Below are 24,644 nucleotides of genomic sequence, written 5' to 3'. Positions count from 1 at the left end.
ATATAACAATAACATTGTCGTTAAATATGATATAATAATTTGTATACTAAATTGATATAATATATTGGCTATTTTGAATTATATGATAATATATATATACATCTATTATAACTACATAATCTTAATCGTTTGAATGATTTTCCAACTGCGAGTTACTCATGAACAAAATTAAATATAATATATGGTTTAATGTTATTTATTGTTGTTGTTATTGTTAATTAAATTTTTTAAATTTATTTGTTTAACATTTTAACTTCTATCATTATAATTAGAAAAAACATCATAAATGGTCCCTGTGGTTACCCAAAATCTGAAGTTTAGTCCTCATGGTTTAAAAACCTCATAGATGGTCCCTGTGTTTTCAAAACTTTTGATGTTTGGTCCTCTTTGCTAACTCCGTTAAGTTTGTCCGTTAACTGAAGGGTATTTTCGTCATTTCACAACCACATGGACTATTTTATGAAGTTTTCTCATATTAAAAAAAAGAAAAAATTAAACATAATTAAATATATAAAAGGTCTCTCTCTCTCTCTCTCTCTCTCTCTCTCTCTCTCTCGTTGACCTCAAGCACTAAGGGGATCTTGAAGAATGACAAGTTTGGCTTTCTGAATTAGTGAAATCTCCCATTCCCATACAGGAAGCTATTGACGCAAGAGCCTTTCCACCCGAAGCAGTGGAATCTTTTCCAAAATTAGATTGGATCGTCACAGGAGGGGTTGACTGACAATCAACCGGAAAAAGATGCCCATCGCCGATATCAATAGATGACGCAACCGTGGGGGGGGGGGGGGGAGGAGGATTCCGACGCCGGAAAAGCGGACGACTGGGCATCGCCGCCAACATTTGATGCTAAATTCTTTTACTTGTAAAACTCCCATCTGTTTTCTTCACGACAAAACCCAAATTCGTGAAAAGCAAGGTTAAAGGAGATGAACACAGATACATCGACATCCACCTGGGTCTCATTATCATATTCAGTAAACTCTTCCATCATTCCATCTTTTTTTAAAAACTCCATTATAGGTTGTGAATGTGGGAGGAGGTCAACCGGAGAACCTTTAAAAGGATTTATGGGATCTTGAACATCCATACTCATGTGATTAGAGGAGGTTTCCATATTATCTTGATTTTTGACTCCTACTAAAATCTCATCAGAAGATGCGACAAAAGAGGCCTCAATCACCAACACCAGATCGAAAAACCCATCATTCATCTAATATGTTCTGAAGCGCAAAAACACCATATACTCCACCTCTCCTTCCTTTGTTCTTGTTCTGAAACATGCAACTTAAACTGCCATCACCATAGGAGACTGTTGCCTCAAACCTGCAACTACATCGGCATCATGGTGACATCGATTCAGATGGACCAGATGATGATGATCGTTGTTCTTCCTACTTTATAGGGCGTCAATTTGATTTTTTGGGATTTTTATGGTTTGTTTTTGGGATTATCATCAGGTTTGTTTTTGGGATATTCATTATGTTTCTAGAACCCTAAGTAATTGATTTCAATAAGCTGAAAAAAGAGATGTTGAAAATTAAAACAAAGATTGTATTTCTTGTGTAATAAATGGTCGAATGTCTTTGTTTTCTAGGGTAAATCAACACTAATCCATTTTTGTAATAGTAAAAAAGCTGGAAATAAGGAGCATATACTCATTCTTGAACCATACATCAAAAGCGGGGAGATTTATGGTGTTGCAGATTTTGGTGCTTGTGTTTATATGAGAGAGAGGGAAAGAGAGAGAGAGAGAGAGAGAGAGAGAGAGAGAGACCTTTTATATATTTAATTATGTTTAGTTTTTTCTTTTTTTAAAAAATACAAGAAAACATCTTAAATGGTCCATGTGGTTGTGAAATGACGAAAATACCATTCAGTTAATGGACAAACTTAACGGAGTTAACAAAAGGGACCAAACATCAAAAGTTTTGAAAACACAGGGACCATCTATGAGGTTTATAAACCATGAGGACTAAGCTTCAGATTTTGGGTAACCACATGGACCATTTATGATGTTTTTTCTTATAATTACTTAAAACATCAAACATTATTTTTTGATTTTAAAGGTAACAATATAATCATTTATATAGAGGTATTTTTCACTATTGTTATTATAAGTTATTTTAAGCTACTTATTTGAAAACTTTTAAGGATTATAAAAATATCTTTAGGAATATTTTAGTTAAATTGATATTACAATTTAGTTTTTCCATTTAGCACTACAATTTATCACTTTTAACTATTCATAAAATATTCATTGGTTTTTTAAGTGGAACTGAAATTTATATTTAAGTTGACACCACAATGTTATATTTAAATTAACAATTTAAGTATTTTGTCTAAACTGTTCAAAAGTTGTAGCTTTAAACTAATAATTGTTTACATATAATAACATGTTAAATTTTATAAATTAAGTATAATATGTTAAAAGTTAAAGTCATAACTTTATAAATAGAAGTAAAAATATTATTTTAATATTGAAATTTAGTTTATTTATAGTTACACTTTAGGTTTGATATTTATTTAACCTTATTAACCAAAATATAATCATTATTAGAAAGACATTACAATTTATCACTTTTAATTATTTACCAAATATTTTTTAGGTTGTTTAAGTTAAACTAAAATTTTATATTTAAGTTAACCATGTAATATGATATTTAAATTAATAATTTAAGAATTTTATACAAATTCTTGAAAATTTATAACTTTAAAATGATAATGGTTTACATCCAACAATATATTAAAATTAATAAATTCAGTATAATATGTTAAAAGTTAAAAAACATAACTTTATATGTAAAAATAAAGATATTTTTTAATATTGAAATTTTGTTTATATATGATTACACATTAGGTTTGATATTTATTTAACCTTATTAACCAACTTGTAATCATTATTAGAAAGAAATTAAAAAGTCATGGGAGTTTCAAATGAATGTGGTAAAAGGAAAAATGAATGAGAGTTTCAAATGAATGTGATGAAAGAAAAAATATTTCCTTTATAGTATAGTATGATATAATATGATATATATATATATATATATATATATATATATATATATATATTACGAAAATATATGTATATAATCTATAATCTATGCAATCCAATATTATAAAAATATTATAAAAGTATCTTACTACTAAACATATAATAAAACTTAACAACTACCATATTTTAATAAAAGTTATATAATAATTCTTTAGATAATAAATAAATAAATAAGAAAACAAAAATATGGTATACAAAAACAATTAGAAGCGAATTAGTTTGTCTAAAAACATTTGTCTCTTTAACATATTATAATGTTTTTTGTGAATTTATATCGAAATACTTTGTATGCCCAAATTAATTTTAAACTGAAGTCTGAAGGTGTCGCCCGTCTTCTGACTTTTAGTTCTGATATATGTTGTTAACTTGTTATTACACTATTTAATGGGTCATAGACATAATAAAGGCCCAATCCACAATTGGTTGCCCATGGCCGAAATATTTGAAAATGAATTATGTTCTTTGACAACCAGAAAAAAAAAAACCAATAAATTACAAATCTTGTTGATGCCCACTTGTAATTTATTTAAATTATCATTCGCTCAAAAGTTAAATTTCAAACAATCTCAGTCAAAATATTTTGATTGCACAATCAAGCCAAAGAAACATCACGTGCATGACATGTGATAAACAAAATGAAAAAATTATCGTTATTTCCTTCATGCAGTTTTATGTTTATTTTCACCGGATTTAAAAAAGGTCGAGAGTCGAGACCACATGCACAAACTCGATGGATTTATGGGTTTATATAATTATCTCATTAAAATAACGATATATTACAATGTTGACTTGTTATTGTTGAGATGCGTCATCTTCTTTTGTTGCAGCAACTATAGACCATATACACAGATATAGTTATTGATTTTGATCATCATGTATATTTATGAGTTGTACATTTAATGACCCTGATTAGGTGTTCTAATAAATTTCAATATACGGGTCCCAATCCATGAATATAGAGATTGCATGTCGGTCCAACTGTCATTTGAATGTAAACACAACATGGTCATCACATTATTTGCAACATTGACAATGAAAGGGCAAAACACATGATTTCATTTCGAATTTTGGATTATGAACAATAAAGTAACTCTAGTGGAGATGTTAGACTTTATCACTTCGTTCACGAATACATACCGAATTGTCAAATTTGTATCTATTACATTGACATGCTATTCATTAAATATTATGGTAATTAGATAATACAAGGTTTATGTAGCATCTGGTTCCTGGTATGTACTTCTTGTGATTAATATTTTAATTTTATGTATTTTTGCCTTGGACTCGGCGAGTTGAAGGACCAACTCGCCGAGTAGGAGCGGGATAAGGCGCGGGGTTTCAACTGTGTACTCGGCGAGTCGGTCCCCGGACTCAGCGAGTAGACCCTGTTTGGACAAAAACCCTAATTCGGGAGTTTGCACCCTATTTAAACGCTCTAACTTGGCCTCCTTAGTCCCTAACACTTCCAGAGAGCTGTAGAGAGAAACCCTAGCCCCCATATTGTTCTTGAGAGTGATTTTGGCCTTGTGGTGAAGGATTGGAGCTTAGAGGAAGGAAGAGGAGGTTGAAGTGTGCAAGGAGGGGAGGTAGATCCGGAATCTACACTGTGAGAAGCTTCCATTCAGGTAGAAAAGTTCTTACCTTGATCATTAGTTCATTAGATCCCCTTTTTGTCCCAAATTAGTGGTTTCAAGCCCTAAAACCTCAAATTCCATGTATTTATGCTTTAAGTTCTAAAAGGACTTCATATTGGGATCTTATGGACATCCTAGAAGTATAAAGTCTCTGTGGTTGGGGTTATTGAGGTCCCTATTGAGTGTATGACCCCTCAAAGAGCTTGGATTTGCCCTCTTGAGCTCATAGGGCCATGCATGCACGTAAAGTTTGCAACTTTACGTGATAAGCATGCCCTAGGAGCATAGATCTATGGGTTAGAAGCGTTGCATGTCTCAGTTTTGGTTTGTATGGGAAGTGGGTCGTAGGGACTCGGCGAGTTCTATGAAGATGGCCTTAGACTCGGCGAGTTGGAAGAACAACTCGGCGAGTCCTATGAAGATTGCCTGGAACTCGTCGAGTTGTTCTTCAAACTCAGCGAGTCATATGAACTTTCACTGAGTATGAGGGGTTTAAGTGTTGAAGGTCCAACCCTTCGTATCTGCACGCGGGATTAACAGTGTAACGTAGTCCCAAAACCCCAAATCCTCTTGCGGGATGTTCTGGTGAGGATTGGAAGCGAGTAGGAGACCTGCTCGTGGAACTCGGCGAGTTGCTCTCGGACTCGGCGAGTCGGATCACGAGTCGGTTCCATAGTCCCGAGTAGTGAGTCAAGGGTGACTTAGTGAGTGGAAAGAGGGACTTGGCGAGTATAACCGGGTTAGTAGGAGAAGGACTCGGCGAGTTTAGTCAACTGGAAGTTGACTTTGACCAAGAGTTGACCTTGGACCAGGGATGGGTCAGTCAATTGACCTAAGGGTATTTATGAGTGGCTAATCTATGTTTATGGGTTTGTAGCCGGAGGATTACCGGTGCAACAGCTAGACGTCTAGCAGTCAGACCGTTGGTAGCTACTCTTCGAGGTGAGTTTCCTTCAAGTAGTAACGGGTCTAAGGCACTAAGGCCGGCCCGTATAGACGATAAGTTAGTATCGGAGTGTGGGCCGAACCCGTATCTCTTGGTTGAGTTGATTATGATATATGCCAGTATGATAGAATTGTCTATACTCGTTGTCTGTGTGATACTTATATGTTATGGTTTAGCAGCTAAGTGTGGTTGAGGCCCGTATCTCCCAGATAGCGGAGTGTGGGCGAGGCCCGTATCTCCCAGCTAGCGGAGTGTGGGCGAGGCCCGTATCTTCATGAGTGTGGGCGAGGCCCATATCTCCTAGCTGTTCATTGTATGTTTGTATGGTATGCGGTATTATGGGGGGAAACTCACTAAGCTTCGTGCTTACAGTTTTCAATTTTGGTTTCAGGTACCTCTTCTTCGAAGGGGAAGGAGCTGGCGCGGTAGCGGCCCATCACACACATGCCTCGTATTCCGCACTATGAGATCTTCATGGGGATTTGTACTCTGACATTATTATGTTTATGAAAGTGTTTTCCAGACATGTGGTATCTTTCATGAAATGTTATGATCGATGAACGTTTTATTCCTAATGCTTTAGTAAGTATATGTTTTAAAAAAATGAAATTTTTGGCTCGTATTTTTGGGACGTTACAGTTTAACATACAACAAAGACATATATACAATTTTATTGGGAGGAGATGTTCGAACGTTCAAATTATCTCTGAAATAAGTGAAAAGAGAAGTAGGTAGCCACTTCGTAAAACTAATAGTTTACTGAGCAGAGGAGGGAACTTGAAGTACACATATGTGATCAAAAGCAACATTGTCACGAATTAAATTAATGTGTGTCTCAATATGTTTGGTACATTGGTGCTAAATGAAATGAATGTCTAACTCAATATGCTTGTTTATGTATGTCTTTTCGTATGTTCGTATTTGTAATGTCCCAAAAATTATAAGGTAAAAATTTCATTTTTAATTCAACTAGAAACACCAATTATCCTTTTCAATCATTCAAAAGTATATCAGAACAAAAACAGTTATTAGAGTATAATCCCGGAATCATAAAGTTGGAAACATGGGTGGATGCGCTGCGATCAAATTGGGCACTTCCCTTTCGAACCGGAAGTACCTGAAACCATAAACATAAACCGTAAACACAAAGCTTAGTGAGTTCTCCAAAATATCACATACCTTACATATCATACATACATCCGGCCCTGTCCAGCATCCATCAAGCCCCGCTCGGCATCGGGCCTCGTCCGGTATTCATCGAGCCCCGCCTGGTACAAATATGTCAGTAACATGTGATGACCCTCACCCAACACACTCATCAAGCCTCGCCCGATATACATACAAACACATACAACATATGCAAGAGTCACACAAACAGCTAGCATACAAAAAACAATAGTCCATAGGCTGGCATTGGTGCCTTCGGCCCGCCAAACACTAGGAGAAGACTCACCTCAACCCAAGATAACCAAAATGCACACGTTGTTGCTACCAAATTCCTCAAACTAAACACAACCAAATTATCCTTAATCAATAACTAAGGCAAATTCCCAAAATCCAAGGTCCAATTCATTTTCTATCAATCTAACAGGTAAAAGACCATTTTACGCTTCCCCATATATGACCCAGCAACTCATGGCCCAACCCCTAAAAGGCCCAAAAATAGGGTCTCGTGAGTATGCCCTGTGTACCAAACTCGTACGCCCTGTGTACGACCTAATGAAGCACAATGTACAATCCATCACAACGGCTAAATGAGAACCCATGCATTACGCTAAGCGTACGCATACATACGCCCAACGTACTCACCAGATGGCCAAAATCTCTCATTAAGCACTTAATGCTTAAGACCAAAACGTCCAAACTCATATCTAACATCTAAATAAGGTCTTAATCCATAAACTTCCTAACTTTACTCATTTGCATGTCTTAATGGGACCCAAAACCCGTTTTTATCCATCTAAACTCATAATATGAACACCAACTTAAGCATGATTCATCAAAACCCATCAAGATGACATTTTTACGCACCAACAACCTCATAAATGCTAAGATCTAACATTTTAAGCTCCTGATGTAGCTCATACTCACAAGGATGACTCAAGGGACCATCATAAACCCAAAACAAGCCCTAAAGTAGATCTAACAAATAGAGTCATCAAGTTAGAAGCTTTATACCTCCTGCAAGTTGATGAAGATGATTAGAGCTTGGATCCACAAGCTTCAAGCCAAGAAATGCTTCTTACAAGATCTCCTTATTCTCCAAGACACACCAAAAATCACACCAAGGCATGAAATTCACACAAAAGAGGCTAAGGATTTCGAACTTAGGGTTAAATGGGATGGAGGCTGAATAAAAAAGGGTTAGAAAATGAGTTAAGGTGTAACACCCGGAATCTAGAAGATCAATTTTGGAAGTAAAACCCTTTTCTAATGAACAACTCGTCGATTTTGGGGAAAGAAACTCGACGTGTTGGAACGTTGGAGCGTACGTTTTTGAAGACCAACTCAACGAGTTGGGGAGGATCAACTCGACGAGTTGGGGAGGACTTTGCACCCTATTTAAACAACTTAAGCCCAAGGGTTTAGCCTCATATCCAACCTCCACTATCCGAACCCTAAATCTCGAAACCCTAAAGTTATTTTGAGTGATTGTGAGCCATTTTGGGTGTTTTTGGTGGGTGCTGAAGCCACTGGAAGAAGGAAAAGCTTGAAGGAACAAGAAGGAGCTTGTAGATCCAGAATTTTTGCCTCATCCACAACACTTTTATGGTATAAAGCTTGAACTTTTCCTTGTATTTGATTAGATATTCTTTTTGGGCTATTTTGCTTGGTTTGTCCAGATATCTTGGTCCATAGAAGTTGGACGTCGCAAATGAGCTAACACTTCAGATCTGGGGTCTTGAGGGGTTTTCATGGCATAAAGTTGCCAACTTTATGGCGATAGGAGTCCCATGCAATGTTTAGACCATCATTTTGGCCTTTGGAGCTTCTAATGGCCATGCATGAAGATAAAGCTGGAACTTTACGTGATCTTTTTGTCCCTAGAGTCCAGATCTATGACCTCATGGTCTATCTTGTTGTTTTGGTAGTCTTTAGGTTAAGACGTTGGCCCTTTTGGTCTAGGGCTTGAGCATATTCTCTTTAGGAAGGGATTAATGGATAAAGATGGAAACTTTACCCTTCTAAAAGGTATTTCCAGTCTAGATCTAAAGTATTGGGTTTGGATATGAAGAATAAAGGCTTAATGCATTAAGAAGGGGTTAACAGACTAAAGAACTCGATGAGTTCATCAGACGAACTCGACGAGTTTATTGGGAGTGTCTCAACGAATTTGGGGAAAACTCGACGAGTTAATGCGAGATATCGCGATTTTGTGGTTTATGGGAACTCGCTGAGTTGGAGGACAACTCAATGAGTTGAGTCAACTTGGAAAGTTGACCTTGACCACGACTTGGATGTTGAATTTTACCTTGACCAAGGTTGACCCCTAGAGGGTTATGAAGTACGGAATGGGTTTTAAAGGTTAGTTCCATGTAAAGGTTTTTCCCCATCCTTATTGTGTTATTGAGTCCCTTGAGCATATCTTGAGGTTGAAACCTCAGATCTGGATTGTATGAGGTCTTGTGAGCCCAAAGACCCAAGCTTTATGGAGCTAGAGGCAAGCCTATGAGCACAAAACCCTTGTTGGAGCTTGTATTGACATTATGGAGCAAATATGCAATGCATGAACGTAAAGATCGAAGCTTTACGTGACATTCAAGCCGTGCAAGACTAGATCTAGAGTTTGGAGTGGTAGATATGCCTTAAATCGTCTGAATGAGAATACGGACTGAATGGAATCACCGAGTCAATGAGCTGACTCGACGAGTCAGCTAGGGTTTTCCTGATGAGACTGCACACACGCTAACTCGACGAGTTGACGGGTCAGCTCGACGAGTTGAGTTGGACTTTCATGAGGATTCTGAGGAACATAGTGGACTCGATGAGTCGCATAGATGCACTTGACGAGTTGGGTCAACAAGGACTGTTGACTCGAGTGTTTACTTCTGTTGCCTTTAGGGTTTGGTCAAACTTGAGGGATAGAGGTCATGGGGGAGTAAAATGGTCTTTTACCCATCCCAAGAGTTAAAGAGGGACTACCATGAGTTTAATTAGAGTTGTGATCTTTAAGTGTTAATTAGAGATGCTTATTACATGTACGCGGGGATTTGACTGTTCGAGGGGTATTCAGTTTCCTTGCTTGCTTACGATGTGAGTCTTCTCACTGTACTTACCTTGAGTGGTAATTTGTGTGACCGGAAGGTCTTGTGTGCTTATATTGAGTATTGTGATATTATGCATTATGTCTTTGTGATTTATGCGGTATGGTGTTCTGTGCTTCTATTGAGTTAGGACCGGAGGGTCCAAACCGAGTTGTGAGACCGGAGGGATCTCACTGAGATACCAGGACTGGAGGGTCCGACCCTTGCTATGGGACCGAAGGGTCTTTATTGAGACACATGACCAGAGGGTCCTTATCGAGACATAGCCATGAGAGGCTAACTATTTGTGTGTGTGGTATTTTGGGGAACCCACTAAGTTTTGTGCTTACCGTGTTGTGTGATATGTGTTTCAGGTACTTTTCAAGATCGTGGGAAGGTGCCGGCTTGATTGTACACATGATATGGAGTTATGTTTTTGAGGGTCCTAGATTTTTATTTAACGATTATGGATATTAGGCCTGTCAAAAAAACCCAAAACCCGTTCTACACACCCGACCCGTTCCGAATTCGGGTAGAATGGGTAACGGGTATGAACATTCGGGTAATAGGTTAACCCGATAATAATATAGGTCGGGTTTTAGGTATGAATATTTATTTTCGGGTATACCCGAATACCCGAATTCATTTTTTAAATAATATCAAATATAAAATGTAGTCACGTACGCACACTTCAAATAAAACCAAACCATTCGTTTCCTTCTTATGAACAACGACTCGACAGTCGACGCAAACTTGCAAAGGGAATACGACGCTAAAGCTGAAGTCCTGAACCGTCATCACAATTCTCAGTTTCTCACTATCGCACGGAATGGTATTAAAAAAGTACATAACATATTATAATGATTTGTATTGTTATTTTATATGTACTTGTTAATTGTATGGAGTATTTTCCTACCGGATTCTTTATTAAACCAACCAACATGTAAAAAAAAAAAAGACAAATAAATAAATTATCAATAAGTGTCATTTAAGAAAGTTTCGGGTATACCCGATAATTACCCGACCCGACCTCAAACCCGAATACCCGAAACCCGAAAAGCCAAATTACAATATAGATCGGGTATCGGGAATTATTTTTTTAAGGAAATACCCGTTCTACCCGAAACCCAAAAATTTTACCCGTTTGACACCCCTAATGGATATGTGTTTTGATAAATTGATACTTTGGGGTTTTTGTGAAAAGTGTTAATGAGAATTATGAGGTTTTAAAGTGAAAATTTTGTTTGAAAATTTACGGTGTTACAGGCGCCATCCGGACCCTTGCTTTCTCCCCACGGTCTCACATGCGGAGCTGACAACTTCCCCCTCATACACACAACGTACTCCGAAGCTATGCCCAACGTAGTCTGAGGAGTTCAACTATAAATAGATGCGAGAGCATCCTCATTTCTTCACACCTTTACCCTTCTTTTCTCTCTTAATACTCCAAAATTATCCCTCCCCTTCCCTAGTACTTCCTAAGTGCTAGAGGCGAGTCCCGGAGTGCTAGAAGGCTCCGAGAAGAAGAGATTTCGGCTCGGAAGTTATGCCCCCGCAGATCTCGGTTCCTAGCTAAACCTCATTGGAAGTGAGTTATGCTTACCATACTTTAAGTATAACTTATGTTTAATTTCAATATCGTTATTATGAACCTATAAACAATATATGTGCTAAGTATTATAAAATATAAAGTGTTATTATAATATCTTTTAACTACTTGCTGTACGGAGAATCTGGTTTGAAGGGTGGCATATGGTTGTTAGATTTCATAACAGTTTTAATGCCAAAATGGTCATGCCCTCCGGTATTTCATGTCCGGCCCATGTATGTACATAATAATTGAAAACTATCGTTTAACACTTATAAAACAATATAGCTCGTAGAGTTAATAATTAGTCGCAATAAATATTAGACTAAGATCTAGTGATAACGATACTAGATTTCGTCGAAGGAATATAAAATTGTTAAAAGCGAAGCGCTGCCCGAGTTTTGAGTCATCACTTTAACAAGTGAGTTCATAGTTACTTTCATCTTACACATAGATATGAAGTATTTCAAATACGTGATATATGTGCATATTATCTGCGTTCTTGATATCCATGCTGGATGAACGATGTATACATTTTTTACTTGATTTAAACTGTATATGTATTTATACCTATCAATATGTGGGAAAGATGGGTAGATGAAGTAAATGATGAGCGATGAAGTAAAATGATGAGACCTCGATGTTTAAGTTGATTTAGTCATCCAACAGAGTATCAATGACGACCACAGAATATTCTAGACAGTTTAGTAGAACGTTGGCAGGCTCGCAACCTGTAGGTATTTGTGAACGATGTGTTCACCGGTATACTCCATCCCCCTCATGGTTGTCTTATTGATATATATTGTTGAGGAATCCCTAAGCAGTATTGTCTTCCCGACGATGATCCTTAGGATAGGTCCCTTGGATTAGATGTTTTAGTGACAAAAAGTGAGGATAATGGGAATAAGTAATCGGGTTGAATGATTTGACGAAATTAATAAACTTAATTATTGTGGGTTGAAAACCCTATGTGCTCACCAGGCTCCCAAGCCTGACCCACTCAGTTTCTTGCATTACAAGTAGTGGCAAAAGAGCACATGACAAGAGTGTTGATCTGATGAGAGATCTATGGATTATAGACCATTATAATAATAGATGTTGTAAGGCATGTACTATTTATCTTTATGCTTATGTATTGTATTAATAATGACATCCTAGTGTTTTTAATATAATGAAAACCCATTCCATTAGGAATGCTTTGATGATTTACTTATCATATTTTTGGGAACAAATTCTGCAACATATTTCTTCAAAAGTATACTCTGATTTTCAAATAAAGCATAAACAAATCGGTCTTTTCTGGCCGTAAAAATGGGGATGTCACACTGTGTTTCCAGCAACTTAATGGATTAAGTCACTTTCTTTGATTCTAAGAGCTCCAAAGCTCATATCTGGTCCATTCATGGTCTATATGGATAAAGTTTCCAACTTTATCCATTAAGACACCCACAGAGATCAAGATCTCCCACCCTCGGGCCAAAATAAGCCAAAGACCACCATGTCTTAACCATTAAGCCCTTAATCTGGAAAGACCTTAACCCAATCACTCCATAAGGGTTTTCTAATATCAAATATATCATAAAGATGAAAGCTTTATAGACATGCTTGCAAATACATGTCTAGAATCCATTTTAGGGTATAATAAGCTAAAAATGCCCAAAAACTCATGCAATGATAAGAAGTCTAACCAAAGTCTAGATATACAACATATGATGCTCTTGGGACTCAGGAGAGTCATAAAGTTGCCAACTTTATGAGCTCCTTCCTTTCAAACTTGCTCAAACATGAAGAACATGGGACAATATTCTAGATCTAGCAACTTTAAGCCAAAAAGATTAGGCCTTTGACACTTACAAAGGTCCAGAAGCTATGTGAGATGATGATTGTGTTGCTTCCTTGAAAGATCCAACAATAGAGCGCCTTCTTCTCATTCTTCTCTTCTTCTCCAAGCTATCAAATGCTCCCAAAAGGCCACAAATCACTAAGGGAATGAGGACTAGGGTTTATCTAAGGTATAAGGGTGTTGGAGGCTAGAAACGAACCCTAGAAATTACTTAGAGGGGTTTAAATATGAAGCAAGCCCTAAAAGAATCATGGGCTTGGGCCAGAACAGTTGTCATGTCGTGGTCTTCCTTGGCTACGTCGTGGTGGTTCAAATAAAACATGTGGTCCAATTAATCATTTACATGTCGTGTGCATCCTTGCACTACGTCGTGGTACAGAGTTTCCTCAAAAACTTCATCTTTTGGTCCTTGATAACAGTAAAACCAATATGGAACACGGGTGTACACAAACTCTTTCTACATACACATCGTACATATATACATTTAGAGTCCTTCCTCTCGAAGGATCCAAACCATATTTTGTATCGATACTGACTTGATCATCGGAGGCCACTCGCGGGAAGCAATTCATGGGGCGACCCTAACGATTCTCGTTTATGAGTGTAACAGGAATCACATCGGGGATCGCTAGCTGCATCGAAACACATATCCAAGATCTCGACTCAATCAACCTCATGACGATTTTTCGGGTTACATCAAACATCAATATTATTTGAGCGATTCATGAATTAGGTTACTGATATAAGTGAAGAACGAGCGACATATAAGAATACTTCATCAATGATTGTCTTAAGGATATGAAGATACCGGTTATAAAGACTTAATGTGTACGAAAACATTAAGTACTAAACGTGTACAAATTGAAAATTATATTACCCTATTAAGTTATTTTTTCAGTTGAATCTGAAGTAGCCAGTTATAAAGACTTATAACTGAATGTAGACAAAAAAAAACAAACTAATAGTTAAATATGAGAAAAAAAACCTCTGCGACAAAATATATATTATTCTTTCAATTCATTACCCCTATAAAGACTTATAACTGAATGTAGACAAAAAAAAAAAACAAACTAATAGTTAAATATGAGAAAAAAAAACCTCTGCGACAAAATATATATTATTCTTTCAATTCATTACCCCAATTAAAACTAAATGACGCCGCCTATAATTAAACTATTTTTCCGATGATTAAAAAGTGAAATATGTACAAATTAGAAAATAATTAAAAGTCAGAATTTTTAAATTGAGATATTTTTTAAAAATCCTATTCAATATACACGCCTACAAAAAGGACTAATCTTTTCAGCATCTATGTCAGCCCAACTAACTTCTTTACTTGTTGGGCCCACTATTAAAGCCCATTTACTTTTTTCCCCAACTAGTTGACATTTGGATTGAGGAATATATTTATTTACTTATAAATTAAAGTAAATAATATGTTCCAATTTGGAAGGGACAAATAAAAGTAAATAATATGTTCGATTCTATATATAAATTTGAAATACTCTTTAATTATGTTGTTGAAAAGTTAGTATGTTGATTTTAGATCTTGTATTTTAATTTTGATATGTTTTTTTAGAACGTCAAGTTAATATGTTTGAGATTGAACTCAAGACATTCTTGTTAGAATGTATTGTTAAACAAATTGTTAGACAAGTGGGTTAACCCATACGTAGTATATTATTATTTATTTTATTTTATTTTTTAAATTTAAATTTAAACTATTTATATATGAAAAAACATTTTGAATACTACAATACTTACAACTCTATCATCATTTTAAACATCTATAATCTAACATATTATAATTATATTTAGTTTGATTAATATTAAATATTTAGATTAATTAAATAAAATCCCAAGACAAAATAGATGTCAAATCACTATTTTTCTCCTTTCTATTAATATCAATTACATATATAGTTAAGCAACGAGTCCTTAAAGCTCTTGATGGAAATGGTCGGTTCTACAATGTTACTATTTATTTGGGAGAAAACGATAAATTTATCTTCCTTTTTTAAAGTTGGGAAAAAATAAACTTTTTGTTAAATACATAAAACAATTTCGTTTTAGAACTTTTCTTTAAAAAAAAAATGCATGTAAAAATTAATAAAAATAAATTGAAAAATAAAGTCTAAGATGAGTACTACACATCATAGCAAGTAATAGGCTGTGAAGATGGTGACGGTTTCAAATGCTTATAGAGACGCCCATTACCTCCTCCTCCATCCACCACCACGCTTCTCCGTCATTACACTCCTCTCTTGCATTTATCACCACCACCTCCTCTCTCTCTCTCTCTCTCTCTCTCTCTCTCTCTCTCTCTCACACACACACACACACACATTTGCGAATTGCGATGGATCTGAAGAGTTGCATGACTACTGTTTTCATCATCTTCCTCCTACTTGCAGTGCCTGGTTTCTCCAAAGGTTTGTTTGTTTGATTACGCTTCATTTCTCTCTATTTCGTTCGTCACATCAAAACAGGAAATCGAAGTTCGTTGATATTCCTTGGTTTTCGTTTAGAGTTACTGATTTTTTTAAGTGATTTAACCGATCGAACCATCAACGACTGATGAATCATATGATTTCCGCATGATTAAGCCAGGCTAGAGATTTAATTCGTCGAATTGCACGTCTATTCAGAATTTTATGTTCAGATTGATTTTGTGCTTTCTGTAAATCCGCCTCGTAGGTATTTGAATTCTGATTTTCGATATATAATATCTTATAAACTTGAATCTGAGCTAATCTAGCTCTACTTACTATCGCAATGTGATGGAATTTGCTATTCATAAATCATCATTCATCCGATCGGTATGATTCATCAGTAAAGTCGCATATCAAATTCTAGACAAAACTCGCCATGGCTCTCTTTTCTTGCGTCTATATATAAACTTCTCATTTATGTTAATCTTCGTCGATCTGAATTGTTAGATTGGTTAAATTTGATGAGGATTCTGGTTAATTTGTGCAGTTAAACATGGATTAGGTTCAGAAGTTTATGATATCGATTATCGTGGACCTGAAACTCATTCTCATAGGCCTCCACCAAACCGAAACCGACCTGGTGGTGTTCGCCATGGAAATCTCAACAAGCATCCTCATTCTCATTTAACTCAGAAGCGCCATAAACAAGGTAATTAGCTCCTTCTAATCATGCATATAAAACGATAAGTTAAGGTTATTTCTTGATGTAACATCTCATTCATTTGTTCTTACATACGGAATTTGGTGATCAGGAAAAAAAGCTTAATGGATGAAGACTATTCCAACAATGGTGTCGCTCAAGTATAAGTTAAAGTTGAGATATCTATGGTTTTGTGTTGTTTTTTTTTCTATTTGCATGATTACTCGTATAAATATCAAGTTAAGAATATACTAAAATGCATGTGATTATGATTTATTTATATTGGCTGCGACATCATCCGATAAAACAAACAAATCGAAGCATTTTAGTACGTTCTTGATTCTAAATTATTGTGATAATATATATCCAACTGTGGCTTTTAAATTTTAATCATGTAAGTTTCTTAGTATTGGAGAATGGAGAAAGATCTCAATGTAATATATGCAGCACGTTTTCATGTTGTATGCTTGTATTTGAAGTTTGGCAAATTAATGATGGTTTTATTATGTGTAAATGCCTTTTGGTTTCTGCTCTTTGACCTTCATTTTTTGTCATGTTTATGTTATTCATTTTGGTTCTTGATCATTCAACATGGTTGTTTTTTGGTTTTGTTTTGTCCATAAACATTATTATATATTTTTTTAAAAAAATCCAAGTTAGAATTACTAATTAAAATCATAAATCATTTTTTAAATATACAATTATATAGGCTAGGTTTTCTCTTTTATATTAGAGCAAAATAAAAATGTCTCTTTTAGCAAACGAACAGATCGTATGGGTCAGTTTTTACCAATATACTTTAGTATTGGTTGTAGAAGTAAACAAATAAAAATATGATTTATAAACCTAGACATGTTACATGAAGAATTGTAACAGTGGAAGTACAAGTCGTATCCATAGGGTTTAGTATTAACAAAATATGCAAAAATGCTCGAATAGTTATGACTTAAACTTAAATATATACGTGTTGCATAAATTGTCACTACGAGTAAGAAGAAATGAGATAAATAGAGAATAAAAAACATTCTAACATCAAGAGTATCCTCTATATATTGTGATTTTACTTATGATCACTACAAAACCATAGAGGATTTTACTTGATTTTACTTATGATCAAGATTCTCTACCCGTTTTGACTACCCTTCCATTTGTGTATCTAATCAAATGTTGTTCATGATTAAACCTAACATACTACTTTAAGGTCATTAATTTCTAGACTTTGAATGTATATCACAGTGATGTGGATGGAAGTGCCAACTATGATAATTTTTGATCGGTACTATATGTATGAGTATATAATTTAATCGAAAACTTTTACAAAAACAATGTCATTATTTGTTTCTTTTACCAAGATTTAGAACTATACCATGATTCTAAATCTTAAAAAAATTCATTAGATAATTAACGAAGTGGTGAGTTCTATCGAAAATCTAATACTCCAAGTCAAATCTAAAAATAAACACAAGAATTATAGAAACAAACCGTTCAAAGGAGCCTATCATGATAATTTCACACCATTCAAACCCAAGTACACAAGATAAACCTGAATATTTGAATGTTGTGATTTAGCCGCACATAACGACTAAATCTTCGTTATGATGATTAAGAAACTTGAAACTAGAATAAATAATTGGCAATAATCAAAAGTAGATGTTCTTAGACTAGAAAATTTTCCCCGAGAAAACAATCTCCAAATTCAAAAACTACTCTCCCTAATTACTTCAGAAATAACCTTTACAAACCAAACTATCAGGGTTTAAAAAACAGGATAATAACTTAGGAGGTTAATTAGGTTTTCAGTTTGTCCGTATTAGGTCACTAAGGTTTTTTTTTGTGCGTATTAGACCAATATGGTTGTTATTACTGTTTAGAAATAGTCTTTTTACCAATTTTAACCGGTAAAAATGACTATTTGTAAATGGTAATAACAACCATATTGGTCTAATACGCACAAAAAAAAAACCTTAGTGACCTAATACGGACAAACTGGAAACCTAATTACCCTCCTAAGTCATTAACCCTAAATTTAAAGACATTGAGAATATATGACCATCAACAATAAACTAGTTCGTTTAAAACTCGAGTCGTCCCATATAACCTGCTACTTCTCTATATGGCGAAACTCTTCATCTATAGTCGTCCCTTTGGGGACATCCGATAAAATTGGAACGATACAGAGAATATTAGCATGCCCCTGCGTAAGGATGACACACACAAATCGAGAAATGGTCCAAAAAAAATTTAAACCCTTCGTCGTCTTCTCTGGAACCCTAATTCTATTTTCAAATGCTAATAGAGTTCAATTGCAATTCTTACGTTTTGGTAGTTCATCTACTGAAGTCATGATCAGACAACATGTGGATTCCATCACTACTAGAAAAACAGCTTTTTACGACGCTCATTGCGCGTCGTAAAAGGCTCAGACAACGCGCAAATGCGCGTCAAGGAGGGCCCTGTCATAAAGAGAGACAACGCACTTTTGCACGTCGTCTATAGACGACGCGCATTTACGACGCTCATTTACAACGTGCAATTACGACGCGCGTTTACGACACGCAATGCGTATCAAGGAAGACCCTGTCATAAAGGAAGACGACACGTATTCGCGTGTCGTAACCTTACGACACGCGTGTTAATGACATGCAATGCGTATCAAGAAAGCCCCTGTCAAGAAAGGCTATGTCATAAATGAAGATGACACACATTTTTGCTTATCATAATTTTAAATGTTTAAAAAAAATATTATTTATAGATTTACTAATTTTCAAATTAAATAATCCATTAAAAATCTCATAATACAAAATAAAATACAATAAATAACAAAGATAATTCATTTCACCAATATGTCAAATACAAATAATTATTCCAAAAGTGAGTAAATGTTATAAAAAATGAACTCATTTATATACAATTGCATCATCTAGCTTACTATGTGCCAACAACTCTCTGTGTGTTTACTTTTGCTTGAGTCTCGTTTCCTCCAAAGCTTCTAGCCATGCCAAAATATGATATCTTGAGTCTCGTTTCAAGAACCAAAATTACCTTCAATCATCCAATTAAACTCTAACGTTGGTAGACTGAGAGTTCCAGAATCAAGTTTACATCCATCACCTTCATCAAATAAACATAAAATGTAAATTCTCCTTCCTTATTATGAAGTATGTTATATTCATCAATGAAGTATTTCTTATTATGCCTTTTATTGTCTCTTTATTATGAAGTATGTTATATTCATCAAATAAACATAAAATGTGAATTCTCCTTTCTTATTATGCTTTTTATTGTCTCTTTATGTCTTCAATATCATCAACGACAGGATTTAAATTTATAGTTTATCAATATTGAATAAGAAGAAATATTTGAACTTCCTCATATGAAGTTGATTCCATCAAACGACTTGTCTTCATAATATATTCATCCTCTTGAAGTTGATTCCACCAGAAACAAAGCCAGACAATACCATTTTCTTGCTCCCCTGATTTCCATAATTATTGGATGAAGCTGAAGCAGCAACAAAGTTGCTTTTGAATTGAGGCATCACTGCTGTCCTAAGCGACTTAACAGCTGAGCCAGTAGGAGGAGCTGCTTTGGGTTCTAAGTTATATCCTATCCCCAAACCAAATTCCACACCACGCACATCCACAAAATCGGGATACATATGATCATCAGCTCCAACAAGTCTTACCAAGACCTGTGTTTAGAAAAAAGAACAAAGTAATCATTTATTTTTAAGTTAAAGAAATCATAAATCTCAAAGTAAAAGTGTAAAACATGTACATATAAGTTTACTTAAGTAGAGTATTAAACATAACAGAAATTAAAGAAATCATTAAACTACACCAACATGTATAGAAGCTGTAATATTCAAGTATAGTATTAAACAGAACATAAATTAAACTACATCAACATGTATAGATAAGTTTACTCACTTGAACATAAAGGAAAATGTTAGATTTTTTTTATACCACTGAATAAATCACATATAAACATTTTCTTGCAACTAAGATGTTTCTTTTTTGACTTAATGGAGTCAATGAGGACACGACTTAATCTAGTAAAAAGATATTTGATACAGATCATCAAGAAAATTATACACCAAAAATTTATCAACATTGGGTTTGTGTCGTTTTCTCACATATCTTTTTGACATAATTTTTTACGAGGTATTGAGGCAGTTGTTTATTAGGAAAAAAGTAGATTGGCCTATATCTTACTAGAAAGTTGTTCAAGATAGCTATTTCTAGCTTCTTTTTTTTGTATTTTTGAACCAAAGTGACAAAATACTATTGTTAGTACGGGTGAGCAAAGGCGGGTACCCGCCTTATTTGATTGGAACCGGATCCGGGTTCTTGAAATGTTGGAACCGAAACCGGTCACACCGGTTCTTTGAATTTTGGAACCGGTCCAGGAACCGCTGGTACCGGTTCCGGTACCAGGTACCCGGTTTCAAAACTCTTTTAACTAGTAAATGATGCAACCGTTCTCATAACGATGATGAAAATCTGAAAAACCATTTTTTTATTGAATTGTAAGTGATAATGGCCAAATATTGTAGCAGAAAGTATCAAAGATAAACAATAACGGTAGATATACTTTGTGTCAAGATATGAAGCCTTGTACATCATTTGTGTGGCTATATACCATATAATGCATCTTCACTTTAATTACAGTATGATAATAATAAAAAAAAAACACCTACACTCATCATCAAAAGGGCGGTGTCGCTTGGGGCGAGCACCGTGGCACCGGTTGGAGTGGCATTATGGCCAAGAGGGTCCCTTGGAAGGAAAAGAGAAAGGTGTGTAACTCCGAAGGGGAGTGCAAGTTCACGAGAATGAAAGCTGCAGAGCAGAGTTATGGTTAGAGTATTTCGAGTATGGCTTCGAGCATCGTGTTCGCGGCAGCGAAGTAGGAACCCATCCGGTTTGGGGATGTCTGTTGAGGCTCAGAAGGGATGCAGGGGGAGAGAGAATTTTAAATTCTCAGTGTGATTCTGATCAGAGTGTAGGGTGGATGTAGTGGTTCATCTTGGGAGATGTTCGAGGATATCAGCAGTGTATCGGGTCTTCCAACCTGCGGGTGTTGGGGGCTAGTTCAGCAGATGTATGTGATTGCAAGAGGAGAACTCGTGAGAGTTGCTCTGAGAGTGAGAATGGGTCTCTCAGTCGGTCCAGTACGGACAAGGTGGGCTTTGGATCGGGGATCCGATGGTTTCTGGTTTCCTAACCCTTATGGGTCGAGTGATTGTTGAGATTTAGAGCAGAGTTGCATCTTGAGTAATTTTCGGTTACAGAGAGTGATGTGCAGTACAGAGACCGGGCTTCAGTCGACAGAGCAGATTCAGCGGATGAGACAGAGGTTATTGACCGCCCAGAGCCGACAGGAAAGTTATGCGGACAGACGCCGGTCCGAGCTTGAATTTTAGGTCGGCGACCTCGTACTCCTGAAGGCCTCTCCTTGGAGAGGAGTGATTCGATTCAGGAAGAGGGCAAGTTAGGGCCCCGGTATATTGGGCCTTTTCATGTGATTGCGGGGGTAGGCCGGGTGGCCTACCGTTTGGAGTTGCCCACGGATTTGAGACAAATCCACGACATTTTTCATGTGTCGCAATTGAGAAAGTGTATAGCCGATGAGTCGGCAGCGGTTCCATTAGAAGACATTCAGGGGGATGCGAACCGGAATTATGCCGAGAAGCCAGTGGCAGTACCAGAGGGGATCGGAAATGAACTGTGATCTGGAACGTGAGAGATGGGAGCAGCATCCGGGGCTATTTTCAGAGTGAGACTTCGAGGGCGAAGTCTAGTTCTAGTGGGGGAGAGTTGTAACAGCCCGGAATTCAAAATATTGATATAATTATGATTTTGGGGTGTTTTAAGAAGGGACTCGGCGAGTTGGAGCCTAGACTCGCCGAGTAGGATCGCAGACCGGGTCGCGGGTTCGCGACTGGACTCGACGAGTCCAGATATGGACTCGGCGAGTCTACGCTGTTTAGCGAAAACCCTAACCGTTCAGGTTTGGTTCGTATATAACGCATTATATGCCGTCATTGTTCGTCTTTTAGTCGATTGAGAAGAACCCTAAGCGGCTGTGGGCATCTAGAGCAAGATTGAAGGCCATTGGTGACTTGAAGAGATTGTGGTGCAAGGAGGAGAAGAGTCTTGACTAAAGGAACTGCAAGGGATTCGAGTTCTGAGGTTTGGGGACACAGAGAGTGCGTTATTCAGGTAACATTTCGAATCATTTCTGTTATATTGATGTGTGCATGGATCTAGGGTTTATGGAACCCATTTGGTGATTAGATGGATTATTACCTTGTTACCCGAACGAATATAACCCTGTATTAGGACCTTTAGAGGTCCAGAAGGTCCCATGCTTGTGTATTTCGGAACCATAACTATCCCAGGATGCAGTTTGAGCGGTTGCATGGCATGGACTCGCCGAGTCGATGAACAGACTCGGCGAGTAGCTTGAAGATTAACTGGGACTCGTCGAGTTGTTCTTCAGACTCGGCGAGTTGAGTCGGGGTGGCCCCGCGATTCTTCCAGGAGGAACTCGTCGAGTAAAAAGGGGATACTCGACGTGTAGAAAGGGAATCTTAAGGAATCGGTGAGTCAAGGGCGAGTGGACTCAGGGTCGTTGAACTCGGCGAGTCGTGGGGTGACTCGGCGAGTTAGGTCGCGGGTTAAGCGAAGTTCTGAGTATGGGGACTCGGCGAGTCATAGGATTGACTCGGCGAGTAGGGTCAGTCAGGGGTTGACCTTGACCGTGTCTTTGACCAAGGATTGACCAGTGGTTCCAAGGGTATTTTGGTAATTGTTGTTTATTGTTTGAGTTCAGGGCATTGGTGGCTGTCCAGAGGTGGAGATCGTATCAGTGATCGGAGCAGCTTGAGCTATCTGTTCAGTCGGCAGTTTCGAGGTGAGTTATCCTCACTATATCGCTAGGGTTTATGGCACCAAGGCCGACCCTTTTATCGGATGGAAATCCGGGTAGTTGTCATTACATGTTATGGGCCGGAAGGCATTACTATGTGGACCGGAAGGTCATGGCCTGGAAAGGCGTATGTATGCATTTAGTATGTTGACTGATTCATAGGGTAATGTTATGATAGTGACCGGCTAGATCAGTACCTTGATAGAGTAATGCTATGATATGTGATATGTATGCTATATGTGGTAAGCTGTTTGTTATATGTGCATTTTATGCTTATGGGCCGGAAGGCGATATGTTGTGGGCCGGAAGGCGATTATGTGTGTGATGGACCGGAAGGTCGGCGTGGGTAGGACCGGAAGGTTTACCCAGCAGGGACGGAAGTCCCCTGAGACACATGGACTGAAAGGTCAGGGCCTGGAAAGGCGTATATGGGGTTGGTATTCTGGGGGTATCTCACTAAGCTTTCGGGCTTACAGTTGTGATTTTATGTTTCAGGTTCTCAAGAGTCTGTGGCAAGGCAAAGGCGTGATCGTACCGTTCCTCGCGTTGGTGTTTTATGATATGAACCTGGGAAATTACTCTGTTTAATAATGTATTGAAAACCTTTTTGTAACAACGTTAATAAAATGGGTGATTTTGAAAAATTTTAATTGTTTTGAAATTTTGGGTGTTACAAAAATTGTAAGTTTAATGAAAGATATGAACTACAATGAAAAGAATATTGAAAGTACACGCATGACAAGTTTTTAGCATAATTGTTTGACTTTCGTTTAAGTCTCTATTTCTCAGTTTCTGTTTAGTTCAATATGATGAAACAGGAATCAGAATCAGATACTAACCTCAACACCTCGCCAATTCCCATGAAGGCACGCATGACAAGTAAGAAAGGACATCTGATTTTGGCAGCAATTGGAGTAAAAATGTTGCAACCGACCACCAGACCAAATCATTGGACTTAATACCCGGTTTTGAAAATAAACTATTAAGAGCGCCACCAATTTCGAAGATAGATTAGAGTTATTATTGTACCAATTGCGATTTACAAATGTTTCAATTTCGCGCCCCAAGAAGGGTACAAATGACCTAATTTTTTTATAAGAACTCTAGAACTGATACGTACCTTTCTCTTTGATAATTTATTTTAAGATAACTATTGTTTAGGGCTATCAACAGCACCGTCGTCTCCGCTATCATAGTGTAATAAACAAAGCACCGTTGAAGGTCCTTCATGACTACTCTAGATTTGGTCTCTTCTACTTAAGATGTTTC

The 24,644-nt window shown here is 36.7% G+C and overlaps 1 protein-coding gene and 1 non-coding gene across 2 annotated transcripts; both read left to right on the top strand.

Annotated features, from left to right (window-relative positions):
* The first annotated feature begins 15,500 nt into the window (after positions 1-15,500).
* On the top strand, positions 15,501-16,956 carry LOC122197369 (uncharacterized). Its single transcript, XM_042901213.2, has 3 exons — positions 15,501-15,742; positions 16,290-16,451; positions 16,555-16,956. The coding sequence occupies exons 1-3, from the start codon at positions 15,505-15,507 to the stop codon at positions 16,566-16,568; spliced, it is 414 nt and encodes a 137-aa protein (XP_042757147.1). The 5' UTR covers positions 15,501-15,504; the 3' UTR covers positions 16,569-16,956.
* A 1,624-nt stretch (positions 16,957-18,580) lies between these two features.
* LOC111915241 (U6 spliceosomal RNA) lies at positions 18,581-18,687 on the top strand. Its single transcript, XR_002858107.1, has one exon. It is a non-coding gene; the product is annotated as a U6 spliceosomal RNA (small nuclear RNA).
* Positions 18,688-24,644: the final 5,957 nt, after the last annotated feature.

The sequence above is a fragment of the Lactuca sativa genome, chromosome 1, assembly GCF_002870075.4.
Source record: "Lactuca sativa cultivar Salinas chromosome 1, Lsat_Salinas_v11, whole genome shotgun sequence".
NCBI lineage: Eukaryota > Viridiplantae > Streptophyta > Magnoliopsida > Asterales > Asteraceae > Lactuca > Lactuca sativa.
Note: the sequence above shows the minus strand (reverse complement) of the source record. Positions and strands in the feature narration are given on the sequence as shown.